Source organism: Anser brachyrhynchus (genome assembly GCF_964034855.1).
Source record: "Anser brachyrhynchus genome assembly, chromosome: 9".
Lineage (NCBI taxonomy): Eukaryota > Metazoa > Chordata > Aves > Anseriformes > Anatidae > Anser > Anser brachyrhynchus.
The window spans coordinates 7,016,925-7,030,798 of NC_137703.1; the positions used below are offsets into that span (position 1 = coordinate 7,016,925).

General features: G+C 40.1%; 1 protein-coding gene across 1 annotated transcript in view; it reads right to left on the minus strand.

Moving 5' to 3' along the window:
• Positions 1-1,066: 1,066 nt before the first annotated feature.
• LOC308199585 (uncharacterized protein) overlaps positions 1,067-13,874 on the minus strand; it is a 139,246-nt gene continuing 126,438 nt past the window's right edge. The window contains exon 11 of the mRNA XM_080603943.1: positions 1,067-3,361. Coding sequence (XP_080460069.1) covers positions 3,186-3,361 — 176 coding nt within the window. The 3' untranslated portion in view covers positions 1,067-3,185. The remainder of the gene's footprint in view (positions 3,362-13,874) is intronic.

Here is a 13,874-nt window from a genome sequence, read left to right on the forward strand (position 1 = left end):
CTTTGAGAAAACACTGATTTTCCCTTTAGTGCACTTTTCCCGAAGTTTAATTTTCCAATGGCTTGGGGCCTCTGAGAGCCTCTTTTAAAACTCTGGTGACAATTTCGCATTCTGGAAGGAATTTGAACATGTTATTGGATGGTCCAAAATATATCAACTGCTATAGATTATATAACAAATATAGTTTAACATAAAAAATGGTGTCATTACATGTATAAAACCAGAAACTTAAAAAAAAAACAACTACATTTTTTAATATAAACTCATTTGTCAACTCCACTTCAATAAAGAAAAAATATTTTAATTATTTTAAATATGACCATAATAGTTTCCTCATGAAAGACTTTTCATGAAAGTATAGGAAAGAATTCAGTATTATAGTATTCTGAATATTAAGCAATCATCATTTCTAATTACAGCTAGGCAGTATTTGAAGTGTATGGGATCTGTCTTTACTTTTTCTGATCTTCACCTTTCTCTGACCTGAAAAAAAGTAAATTATTGAACCAAATGATAAAAAAGTTATTATTAAACTAGACAGTAAAATACCTCTCAGACATATGGTATCATACAGAATAAACAAGGTCAAATGGAAGTGAAAAGTATCTACAACTAATCAGTGAAGGATAAGATTTTCAAAAGCCCCACTGAAGATGGTGGGAAGCTCCCACTGACCATTTGCAAGCCAATTCTGAGCAGTATGGAAAACGCTAACCAATCTAATTTTTAAATTCATGTGCTCATTGTTCAAAATTATGCGACTAAATAATTTATCGTATAGCAAAGGTTTATCCTATTTTATGTTGCATAATAAAGGGGTGGAAACACTATGTAAGATGCTGTCAACAGTCAGTTATTTGTGAACCAGTTTTATTATTACATTAGTGGACACTTGTTTTTCTTGAGTCTACATTTGTTTTGTGTCACTGGCTATATTAAATTGTAATGTTTCTGTTTCCTGATTGTTTTTTTATTATTATTATTATTTTTCTAAACAAATGTGTATATAAATATTAAGTTAGAGGTACAATTACAAATGACCTTGTCTTGCCTTTTCTTCCAAACAAAGTCAGGGTTTTTATTTCAATACCTGTAAACAAAATTTTGGAGTATTCACTCAGTTCTGGTGGCCAGAACAGCAGTAAATGACCATCTCTCTAAGGCTGGCAGAAGACAAAACTGCTGAAGTAGAGACATTCCCAGCTTGGTGGAGATTTTTGAGGTATCTCTTGAGCCATATACGCATCTGGCAAAATCTGAGAAAAGTACTGAGGTACAATCATTGCCCCCAGGCCTGTCATGGACACGACGCACCAGCCAGACCTTCTGTTCTGAGCAAACAGCTGTTGCTTGAACCAAAATACCGTGCAGCCACTCTCTCACCAAGTGCCTAAGACAAGCATTTCTATTTCCTTGAGCCCAGAGGTCTTCAGCACAACGGCATGGTAATAGCTTTATGAGTGAACACTATCTCACAAGTGACGGGATATAAACCTGTTTTCAGAGAACTGCTTGCAGTGCCGTAAGTCTGTGTCACCGTCCCTCCATCAAACTCATGTACACCAAAGGGGCCATAAAATTCATTCACATCTTGGAGGCCTTTCTTATCAAATAACAATAAATGAAGCTCTGCAGGTCAAATGTTGATTCTAAAATGTATCTAAGTACTGTTTAAATTATAAAACTATGAGAAAGCTGAGTATTGTCATTATCATTAAATGCCACCCCTAAAAATGCATAAGAAACATTGCCGATTGTTCTGGGAAGGAAGTTACTGCTATGGAGATATTACAATTACCAAGTACTTTATATCATTTAAAGTATATATTTAGCTTAATTGTGGTAAAACTAGATCGTATTCTGTTGATTTCATAATTACTAGAAAAACTGCAAAATAAAATACATGTTTTGGGGGACTGAGAATTTGATGTGGTTTATAATCAACAACATTGTTCGCAATGACGGATCTGAGTACAGAGAAATTATTTCACGTCGCAGCACTGGGGCTAACACTTGCTTTTCCACTCGCTTTTCATTACCATTGCAAAGTAGTTTTCATAGACAGTGCTTATTTTAGTCATGGCAGAAACTAATGAATTTTTCAGACTTGTGTCTGGGTTTTATTATACTCCTATACAATCTTTTATTATACTCCTACAAAATCTGTTTTTTATGTATTGTACTATCAAAGAGTGGGCTGAGGATGCCCTTACTTCCCTTTGAATCTTTTTTACAACTTTATAATTCAGAAATTTAAACTTCTTTTTACCCATTATGAACTGCTAACCTCTGAGTGTGGCCTTGGTTCTCCCTCTGGGTCACTGTGAAGATTATCTGCACTACAGTTGCATCCAGAGCCTCTATAGTTTGTGCCCTGCTCTACTGAACAACATAAAAACAAGCCTGTAAATAATCGCCCCTCTCAAGAGCCTGCAGTCTGGTATGTTTACAGTACAGATTTTAGGGAAGTAAAAGGACAGTTGAGCTAATTCATTTCAAGCTAACATTCATATCTCTACTCTGTACTGGAGCATAAGCATGACCTAAGTGGATAAGAGAAGGGAGAGAGGAACGGGTACTAAATAAGTGATAGGAAAAGGGGAACTCATAATTCCTCCCTCCACACTGCTGACATGAACATGGTATTCACAGCAAGAGACCCATCAGAGAAGACAAAACATCTTGAGTGAGAAGCTGTCAGTCTGAACATCATTTTGCCCTTTCTGCAAAATCCTTCTTCGCAGAGACATGACCACCACCAGTGTGATTCACAGCCCTGGTAGATGTTGGAGCTGCTGGAGAACCTCGCCACAAGGTGACACATGTGGCTGCCCCAGTGCTCAGGGAAGACAGAAGCACTGAATGTAGTGATTAACTTTGTGCAGTTTTCTAGTGGAATCTAAAGAGGTAAAAAAAAAAAAAATGGGAGGGAAGGAAAAGGAGAGTTTGGCTGATACAAGGCTCAAGCAGCCACCAGATACTAAACACTACTCTCTTTCTTCTACTGCTTTCACTTGGTCAGTTCATTTCACTCCATAGATCATTTTTCTTATTGGGAAAAAAAAACAACTGACAAATGTTTTTCTTACCTCTACCTTTCCTCTGTTCTGTGTGGGATCTGAGTGGAAGGATGGTGTTACAGATGTGTGACTGCTGTTGTCTACAAAGGTGTCTCCTGCCACTGCTTACATGGAGCTGGCTGTTCCCCTAGGAAGTGGATCATGAGTGCTGAGCAGGTAGATCCTGGCACAGGAGTTGTCTGATACAAAGGCGTGGAGAAAGCAGCACTGAGGAAAACACTGCGTATATGCTCGAAGTTTGCCATTTCTTCCTTGTACGGTGGGCATTGAGTGAACACCATCTAATGCAGAACAAGGAAAAGGAAAGACATTTTAGCGGTAGGAAGGCAGATACTGTGGTGACAAAGGGCTTTGAAAAAGTAAACATAAGTAAACATATTTGAAACAGTAAAAAAGTGAGCTTTTTTTTTCTTTCTTTCTTTTTATCCCTTATGTCATCCATTGTTACAGATAAGCACTCCTTACCTATTCCATACTTGCCTCACAGCCTCACACATCCACTGTCCTGGCCATTTCTTCTGGGAACACTACAGTAATAACAACAAAGAGACAATAATGCTGGCATTTAAATTTGCAGTTACTCAAATTAGTTCTAACTGACAGCTGAGCCGCTACTTCCAATAGAGCAGTCAATACCTCAAAGGTCTTGTTTTGGGGAAGACAGGCAAAGGTCATGATTTCTCTTACTCACTGTGCTTACTCTGGAAGAGAAGGACTTTTTTGGGATTGTGACTGCTCATACAGCTCTTGGGGCAGGGAGAAGCAAACAGGACACCGAGAGAAGAGCAGAAATAAATGTGTGGTCAGTGCTGACCCTCTGCAGGAGCAATAGGCTCAAATGAGAATTGTGCTCAAACAAACCTGTTGTTTTTGGGAGGATATTTCTATGACAATCAGTACTGTGATTATACAGCACCAGAAAATGCACATAAGCTGGCTTTAAGCCACCAGCTCGGGTACAAGCAGGGTAAAACTTCCTGGAGCTGCAACATCCACGTGGGAAGCTGAGTAAAGACGTGGGGGTATTCTTCACCGAGCTCCATGGTGGAGCAGAGATACTGTCAGCAGCGCAAGAACAAGCTAACATGAAGCTAACTTAAGTATCTGATGGCAGTCAGGAGCTATCCTCAGATACCAAGCACTGTGGGACTGGAAATGACAAGGCTGCATGGCCTCTTATAAAACTGTACATCTAAACTGGTCGTGCTGTGTATGACATGATAACAAAGAGCAGATGCAGTTAAAGCACTTATATTTTAACTGGAGGGTGGATAAACCTCTCAGCTGAGAGTCACATACTGACAGCCGTAAGACACAGATCGTGTATCTCAGAATACCAAAGGGAAAGCCGTGGGAGTAGTTCCCTGGTGGAAGATGGTAACTGCTCTGCGTGATCCCACGTCTTCTTCAGAGCAGGGTTAGCAAGCAGCAGTGTGCCCAGCTCGCTCCTTAATGATGGAGATGTAGCTGGGGAGAGCAGAGTGACCACACACATGGCCCCACTGCAAATGCAAAAAGGGCTTGCTACTTCTGTTTGAAAACTGGCAAATAGCTGGTAAACAAACACAAACCAGCTTTACAAATTTCACAGGCTTTCTAGGTAGAAAAGTAACAAATGGACCATCAGGTGAAGCAGGAGAATACCCGAAAAAGCCAGACTTATACTTCCACTGCTTATGGCAGGAGTCTTCTACATGTGAACACCTTCACTGCACCAATTCAGGTGAGAATAATGCATGCTTTACTATAGGATAAGGTAATGTGACAACTCAGGCAACATTGCAGACCAAAGATATCTTCAAGGTCTGTAAAATGGTTTGCAGCTGCATACTTGTAATCCATACTTCAAGCAGCTTAATAAAAAATTATAATGTGATTTTTAATATCATAACCTATAATTTATATTTCATTAACTGCTCAAGCTCAATTTTGATACTGTAAAACTAAGCACATTCTTTTAAGCTTTTACTTTCATCAATCAGTTGATTTTTCTGACACATGGCACATCTAATTCAATGGTATTGGATCTCTGTTTTTAAATAATATTCTGTTTTCCAGAATACTGGTATGGTTGTGTTTAGACATCTTTTTTTTTAAAAAAAAAATGTAGTGACAGCCATTTCAATCAAAAACAAGAAAAAAATAAAAAACTTTCTTTACAAAGAATAGCACCAACTGAAATAAGTCAGAACTACGAAAGACAAAGCCAGTATTGGGATACTTTGGTTTCATTCATACTGAAGTTTGTTGTGTTGGAAGAGCTATATGGGCCCCATGTATATAAGTTAATACTGCAGTAGATCACCATTGCCATCTCCTGGTAAATAAACCATATAACTGTATTCTGGAGCTTTTTCTAAACAGCCATATATTGTACAACTGTACAGAGATTACACCATAAATAGGCAATAAAGGATTTAGGGTATTTATTGTGAGACTATCATTGCATTTTTATTCTTTGCTCACATAAGACCTTTATAAAGAACTGCATTACAGCTGATAAATAGCGGCATTTGTTCCAATGCACTCCTTACACTGGGAAGAAATACTGCCAGTTATGACTCTGTAAATTAAGGTGAGATGATGGGTATTGTTGTGATTGAAACAAATACCAGTGCTGTTTAAGAAAAACCCACCATAACCAAAACAAATGCACACTCAGAGAGAAGGCATTAGTTTCCCGTGTATTGTGATGAGAGACAAATACGGGACTGTGCTACAGTAGTCAGCCAAGACAATGTCAAGCAGTGTTAAGCCATACCATGAAGTGACAGTAGGGATAGCAGCAGTGACAACCAGAAGCTGTCATTTCACTTCCTGGTATGTTTAAATATTTTATTTTCTTGCCATTTTCATTGCCCTTCCCATTGTCATTTCCCATTCTGCTCCCCCCACCCTCTCTCATCTATGCTCCCTTTTGTCTTTCTGCAGCTACCTGAAACCTCCTGATAAATAATATATCTCCTCTCCTGCTTGGAGGGGCCAGCAGTGGGCTGATCCTGAAGCCAGCATCAGCAATCCCCAGCAGAAGTGCAGGTGTGTCACACCAAGGGCTGTAACTCCTCACCTTGCTGGGCAATCGCTCATGGTCACGTGAGGAAGGAGAATGAGATGTGTCTACAACTCATTACCCCTCGGACCAGAGTGCAGCTTTCAATGCGATGCTAAGCCTTGATAAATCATCCTTTCAATCAAATCAGTAAACAGAGAGAAATGCTATCTAACTGGCAATAAATTTCAGGCAAGTTCAGCAGGGAATGACAGATTAGTCGAATGCTTGTGCCTTGCTTTGTTTGTATACTGCGGTGCTTCTCTCTGCAACAAAGAAAGTGAGCTCCTGTATTTGCAGCTGCGTACGCACTGTCAGTACTGCCCATTAATATGACACGGAACAACCCTTTTAACAAGTTTTTGCTTTTTCCCCTAGAAGCAGAAGAAATGTTTGTAACGTTCTGGCAGAAGCTAGAGCTGACGGGTTTCTGACAACACTGAACTTTGTGAAGCCAGAGTTGCATCACGAAGAGCATCTACCTCAGCGTGGCCTTTGCAGTGGTGACAATTTGGCGTGTTTCCTTTAGCCACACACCCAAGACTGCAGTAGATGGGGTCAATTGCAAACACTGAACACGAGGATGATAAATGTGGGCAAGTGCAACGGTATTTTAAAGCTGCCGCAGTTTCAGAAAGAGTGAAGATTTACTGAAGCTCAGAAACAGCTGTGAAAAGTTGCAGGGTGTAGACGCTGGCTGAAAAAGAGAGCTTGGAATGAGAGTGTGAACAGAGCCTTGAGAGACTATGAGAAGGGGTTTTTTTTCCTCATCAATTTCATACCCTCACAAGGGGACACAGACTTAGTCTTGGAATTACAAAGGCATTTAGAAACCAAAGTCTCTGGCAGGTTACACTTAATGATCATAACAGCTATTAAGGCCAAGAGGGACTGGAAAACACAGGCTGAATTATTAGATCACCCCAGGGGATCTGGAATCAACACAGAGTGCTAATGGTATCCCCAGTCATTGTTATTAGATTTTGCCTAGAAACTTTTCCCTGAAGCACCACTGCAATTATATATTTATTAAATTATTTTTATTTGCTTTGGCTGTTCTCCACTCTTCATAAACATGCATGCTTCCTATTGAAAAGAATAAAGTTGTCTTGGGGAGGAAATGGGCATAACATCACAGGTCTAAGGATAGAACTAGTGGCTTCCTTTGGAAATGGCAAGGAAAAATATAATATTAGAGGAAAGGAGAAGACAGACACAAACTAGAAACTGAGATATATTATCATTTATACATCTGCAGCTGAAAAGAAATCAAGGACCTGCTCATTCTAAGGAGCTGAGAAGAATATGTGTGTCTCAACGAAACCTGAGCTTAAAACACTCTAGGAAAGAAATGGGAAATGCAATTCCCATCATTTCACCTGTGATAAAGTACCATGTTTCCACAAAATGTGACAGAATGTGCGCCTGTTGCCTCCCATGCCCGTGCAGGATTGAAAGATGAAAGCTCCAGTGCGGTGTAGGTCTGGTCCCACATGACTATTTTGGTAGCCAAGGTTGCTCTAAAACATTTGACAGATCTGGAACATCCCAATGCCTTTGACCAGTAGCAGGTGCAATACTACACATATCAGTGTGGCAGCTGACTGGAATGAATTACTAAACCATTTCAGGCAGTGAAATACAGGATGAATTAAGGAAACAATAGCCACAGAAAGTGTTTTTTACAGTTACATGTGGTCTTCCATGGCACAGAGCTAAATCCCACTAAATTTGCCATGTCCATGGAGCCATTCACTCCTCCATGAGCACCTTTCTAAGAAAAATCATTTTACATTATCAAACCAGGCAGCAACACAGTGCTATCATGGGCTGGCAAACTTGGAACTCAAAAAATGGAAGTTCAGTGGCACCAAGCATCAAATGCATGCAGGACAACAGTAATGAACGCTGCAGTTAATTGCTGCTGGTGTTGCTTCATGCACTTCCTGATCCCCGCTTACTTGACAGCACCTGCACTGCTGAATAATGCTTGTCTGTTTTCTGCACATGCTGGGACCAGTACAAGGGAATTGACTTAAGGCAGATTCAAGTTGCTATCGTTTTTACTTCTTCCAGTAATAAATTTCCTGTCAAGGAGGAAATAAACTTTGACTATTCTCTTATATTTACGTTGCCTACTTCCTTCCAGGGAACAGTTTGACTTGGCGTGCTAGAGTCATTAACAGCAACTTGACCATCACCAGTCCCTACAAATCATCCAACAATAAAACTTAAAGCATGGTGATTCTGAGAGGCACTAAGTTTGCAGTGTCATGAGAAGAAATGCAGATATCCTAAGCTCTTTAGGGAATATACATATATACACGCACATATATATGAGAAAGCGAGTGTGCACCTTCCGTCTACGCTAATAACCACATTCTATTTCCAAGGCTATCCATGCATCAAGAAAGGAGAGAAACCTCCCTGATCTTTTCTTAATGGTTTTAAGCTCTAAAAATCAGAAGGTGGAAAATAACTCTAAGCAAGTTCTTTGCACAATATAAGTGAGGGTTGCAAGACTGACCTCCCCCTTTCCCTTGAGACTGCATTTTCAGTAATTGTGCTTAAAATATATTCCTGAAAGAAAAGGAGGAGGCAGAAAGGGAGGGAACAGGGATCTAATAATATTTCAAAGACTTCCTGAAACGCAGATCATTGCTGGCTGTCCATCTTATCTTCCTACTCCACATTTTTGAAGATTGGGAGTTTACTATTATGCACTGCATATTTTCCTTTGCATGCATAGGTGGGAAGACAAAGATTCAAGCCTTTGCATTCCAAAAGAAGGACATTTTAATATAGTCTTTGGGACAGATAAGTCAGAGGTACGTTTAAGAAATGCAGAAAAATATGTCTTCACAGAACTGACTGTACTGTCTAACAAGACCTATACAGCAGGATTATACTCTATGGCTTACAAGAGTATTGATCTGTGTGTACTCCTCAGTGGTGTTACATTCATTTTAACATTGATCTCCGTTTCATTATGCCAGTGCATCATGCACTCTCAGTGTCATCTAAGTGCCACTCTAAAATCTGAGTGTCTTCTGTGCTGTCGAGATGTACAAATGCATTGTGCAGCTTGCAATTCAAAACATCAATTCCAAAAGCCTGTTTATTCACGCATGCATCACCCTTTTAAAATAATACCAAGGCCCTACCTTGGTAGATCCCTCCAAAGCAAGGTAAATATATAGTGAAGAAGACATTGGTAAGTGCTTTTTCTTCGAGGATTTTTTTTTACTCTATGCATTGTTTGTGTTACCTTTCAAAGAAGCTTGAAAATACCATTTCTTTCCCTAACGGCTTCTTTCTATTCCATTTGGAAAACATTGATTTTGCTCCCCCCTGTGATTCTTATGCAGCACAAGTAAACATGGCTCTGTTTAATATATGTCCAAGTCTGTGCAGTGCCATCAAATTCACTATAGCTCTGGGAGAGAAACCAGCCCCTTTGTTGGTTTCTAGTATTGCTACAACACAATGCAAAATATCACAGTTCCTGCATGTCCAGAGAGGTTACTGGTTTTGTGGATTTGCTCATGCATGCTTTATTCTTCAAAGCACATGGCTGGGCACCAAGGCCTCATAAATTCTGTTGTCAGCTTTAATAACATGCTGTTGTTCAGTTGCAGTACAGTTATAGAGATGCAAGAATACATGGACCAAAAGCTAATTGCACAAACCATTGTGCAAATATACAAGAAAAAAGGTAGCCATTATACCTAATGTGTTAACAAAATGATACACACAATGCTGGGCTTATCACCTAAACCTCTGCTCCATATCTTCTTACTGTTCTGTTGCTGTAAGTTAGATATGAGCCTGTTGTCATCAGACTTATAAATATGAGGACAAAAGCCCTTAAAAACCTGCAGCAGCTCCCTGCAGGGATTGTCTCCTTCCCTGCTGAGCATGTCTTCAAGATCATGTGCAGACTTGCTAGTTCCCACTGCATTCTGTAATTCTGGGCAAAAGATAACTGATCTTGCACCTAATTATGCCTTCCTGTGGAGCTAGTGCAGGGCATCTCAACATTCATGCCTCAGCCCTTCCACAATAATCACCCTCGACTTCACTGTGTGATGTACTTGTGTGTCCTATCCTTCACATCTTTGAAACAGGGATAATATTTACCCAGTCTAGTGGAGGAAAATGGTTAGTTTTACTCTCCCCTATGTGTTGTAAGAGATGTGAACAAACTGGAAAAAACACCTATTATTTTACTTTTCCCAATTCCCAAGATTATTCTCTATAAATTCCCTCATTCTGCCTTCATACAGCTCCTCCTTTTTCTTGTCAGTATTTCCACAGTCAACCTATGCTCTTATAGCCATTTTTCTACTTTGAAAACAGTAATGCCATATTTTATTGCTGCCAATCCGAGCCTCAGCACTTCAGACATTGCACCACGGACCCTGATCCAATGTTTAAAGATGGGAATCTTTCCAAGGACATCCTTAGGCACTGGCACTAGATCAGACACTATATGTAAGGACGGATTTCTCATATCCTTAGGTTAACTTCTGAAAGAAAAAGGCTCTATCCAGCAGGAGAGTTACTTACCAAGCTAATATTTTATGCATTGAGCTCCAGAGTGTCACAAGATGATTTTAAGTATCTCAGCAGTCAGAGTCATTCCACATAACGAGTTACCTCTGTTAAATTGTTACCTCACTTACAGCTGAAGCGACTAATCGGGAAAAGAACAAAAAAACACTGTTTATGCACTGCTGTACCACAATGCACTACTGTTCACATCTCAGATTCCTTTTCTTACAAAGATTAGATCTCAAAAAACACCAGAGTACTTTTACTTGCTTTCACTGCCCTTTTTTAATTGCATACAATAGGAGCTGACAGACTAACACTCTGGGAGACATCATTTTCACTGAACCTGCATATAAAAGATTCAGTAGCTGTGTAAATGTAAATATGTAATTTATAGAAGGGGCTTCATCTCTTTTAAAGTATGGACATGTAACAGTGTTCTTAAGTTACAGCATCAACAAAAAAATATCATTTCAGCTTCAGCAGTTACTACTGTGGGCATTAGCTGACCACAGGATACATGGTCCTGAGCAAAAACAACATTCTGGCCAGTTCAAAACCACTGCTTGTTAATGCACGTTCAAAGGATACATTCGGTATTTCCTTATTAATTTTGAAAATGTGTGTAAGGCCATCCCACAAAGGGATTGGGGCTTGCAGTAGTTTGCATGTTCTGTATTCAGCTACTGAAGCTGTTAATGCCAGCCCTATGCCAATCACCTTGGTTGTCTCTCCTGGATAGCAGAGCATCCTTTTCTCTATGTTGTATCATAATGATGGTGGAATTGAGGAGGAGGAGGAGGAGAAAGGGGATGTCATTTCACAAATGATTCAGCTACAGTCATACTTCTCTTCCTACTTATTTCACTGAGTATCTGACAATGAAGAAAGGTGCAATTATCTAAAGTAAAGAAACTGCTATATTAACAGAAATAGTCTTTTACCACAGAGATTAAACATGGAATTTCAAGGGCTCATTCATCAACACGTTGCTTACATGTTACAGGTAATCTCTGAAAATCAGTACAGTTATACTACTGGGAAAAGACAGTGATTAATGGGATCCTGCCTCTGAAGGACATATTTCAGGTGAAAAGAAACGAAAGTAGAATAGACAAGTGGCAAAAGCCAACGAGAAAATCTCTTAATTGTAGTCATTGTGAACTAATTCACAGATGGGTTATAGGAATGCACAAGCTGCAGAAAAATTTTCTGGGATTTTATGCTCTTTTAGTTTGTGACTACAGTGAAGAAACGGCCAGTCTACAGGGTTGCCATAGCAATGTAAACAGTTATTTAAAATGCATTCCTAATGCTGGGGAAAATTGCACAGCCAAGGCTCCAAGCAACAGCGTATTGTGCAAATAGGTCCTTCCATTCCCTCCACACTGAAACTTTTAGGAAGTTTTGCTGAAGAAATGTAACTGCCTCTCCTTCCTCAGCCTACAGCTTGTCTTTGTCTGTGTCTCAACTTTCAACACCCCTTTCAATTTGCAATCTGCCTTCATTTCACTTTTACTACCACTTGTCATCCAACTCAATCCATGGATGTCTTATTTCCCCGACTCCACTGTTCTCTTCCAGTTTCAGAACTCAGCAGAGCTGCCTGAAGAACTGGGGATTCTTCCACATCCATTGGACACTGGAGAAACTTACGCAGGTTCTGCATTTATGGCCGTCATAAAGAACTTCAGTATGTAAGTGCAGCTATGAAGTTAAGGTGCATATGTCCACAAAGACTTCTCATAAAACTACTCGTGAAGCATGTCAGTGAAACTAACAATGAAGCTTTACCAAGAGGGTTGCTAGGCCTCATTACGGTGAACTTCTCTATTACATTCACAGCCCCCAGAACTGTGACACCAGAATGACTTTGAAAATGTAATTTATTAGCAGTTACCATAATAATAACTTTTGGTCAAGAATGACTAATTGTACAGAATTGCCTTGATGGACACGGTGCTCTCTTGCACATTCAGAATCAATGGCTAGCACGATTAAACCTCAGCCCTGTGTTTGGAGATGTGTCACTCGACTGTAACAGACAGCCAAGTAACATTAATTTACTAATTACCTAATCTTCCACTCCAGCATTCAGTCAAATAAACTCCTGACAGAAAGAAGGTACATGCAGATGAAAGGAGAGAAATAGGAAGTGGAGAGGGAGAGACAGAATAAACTGTGAAGCTTTCAGCATTTCCAAAGTGCCCTTCCACAATGGCGCCACCACTAACGCCTGCTCTTCCCCCTGCCCCATTCCAAGCTGTTGCATTCCAGCTAGATGCCATTTTTGTACATCCAAAAAATTCAGTTAGATGGAAGTATTTCAAGTTGCAGGAGATTATACTACGTCCATTCTGTATGAAAAGTTTCTTCAACAGATGGAGAGAGATAGTCAGATGATCCCAAAAGGAAAACAGTGCTGCAGAGGAATGCAGAACAATCCCAGAGCTGCTGGCACCAGCAGCAGAGGGAAAGCTCTTCCCATGAGATCAGGAGTCTCTGGTCTTCCCTTACATGGGTATAAACCAGAAGAAACTCAAGTCAAATGATTGGAGTTTCCTAGGTATAAGATTGATTACATAAAGGGAACATTTATTCCCATGATAACTGTTCCCCGTCCTTTGGTTTATCACCCCTCCTCTCTCCCTCTTGGAATGGTGCAGCATAGCTCAAAATTTGGATGTGTGCTGAGGCAGCCCATCTGGGAGCCTGTGCACTGCACACCCACACACAGCGTGTTCAGAGCAGCAGGTGCTGAGAACATCTCTTACTTCCAGTGCTGCAGGAAGCAGAGCTGGTTTGCAGAAGGAATTAAAACCAAAGCAAAGAACATCATTACAGCCGTGCCCACTGCTCCTGCTATTTTTAATGTGGTGTTGGCATTTTCATTATAAGCTCTTATTTCCAGGTTTTATAACTCAATCATAAAAAATTGCTGAGGGCTAAATATTGGCAAGCGGCTCTGCTTGCCAAAAAATGAAGTATTTCCACAGTGTAGAGAGAGGGATGGAGTCTCTAACTCTGCTTATTTCAGTGGGAAAGTGATTCTGACATGAACGAGGCTATACCAACAAGCAGCCTTTGCCAGAAACTTTGCTTGATATGCCAGAAGCCCCATAGCCACACGCTAAAGCCTCAGGCACAGCCCACAGGTCCTCAGTCCAGAAACAATCAAACCACAACATTTT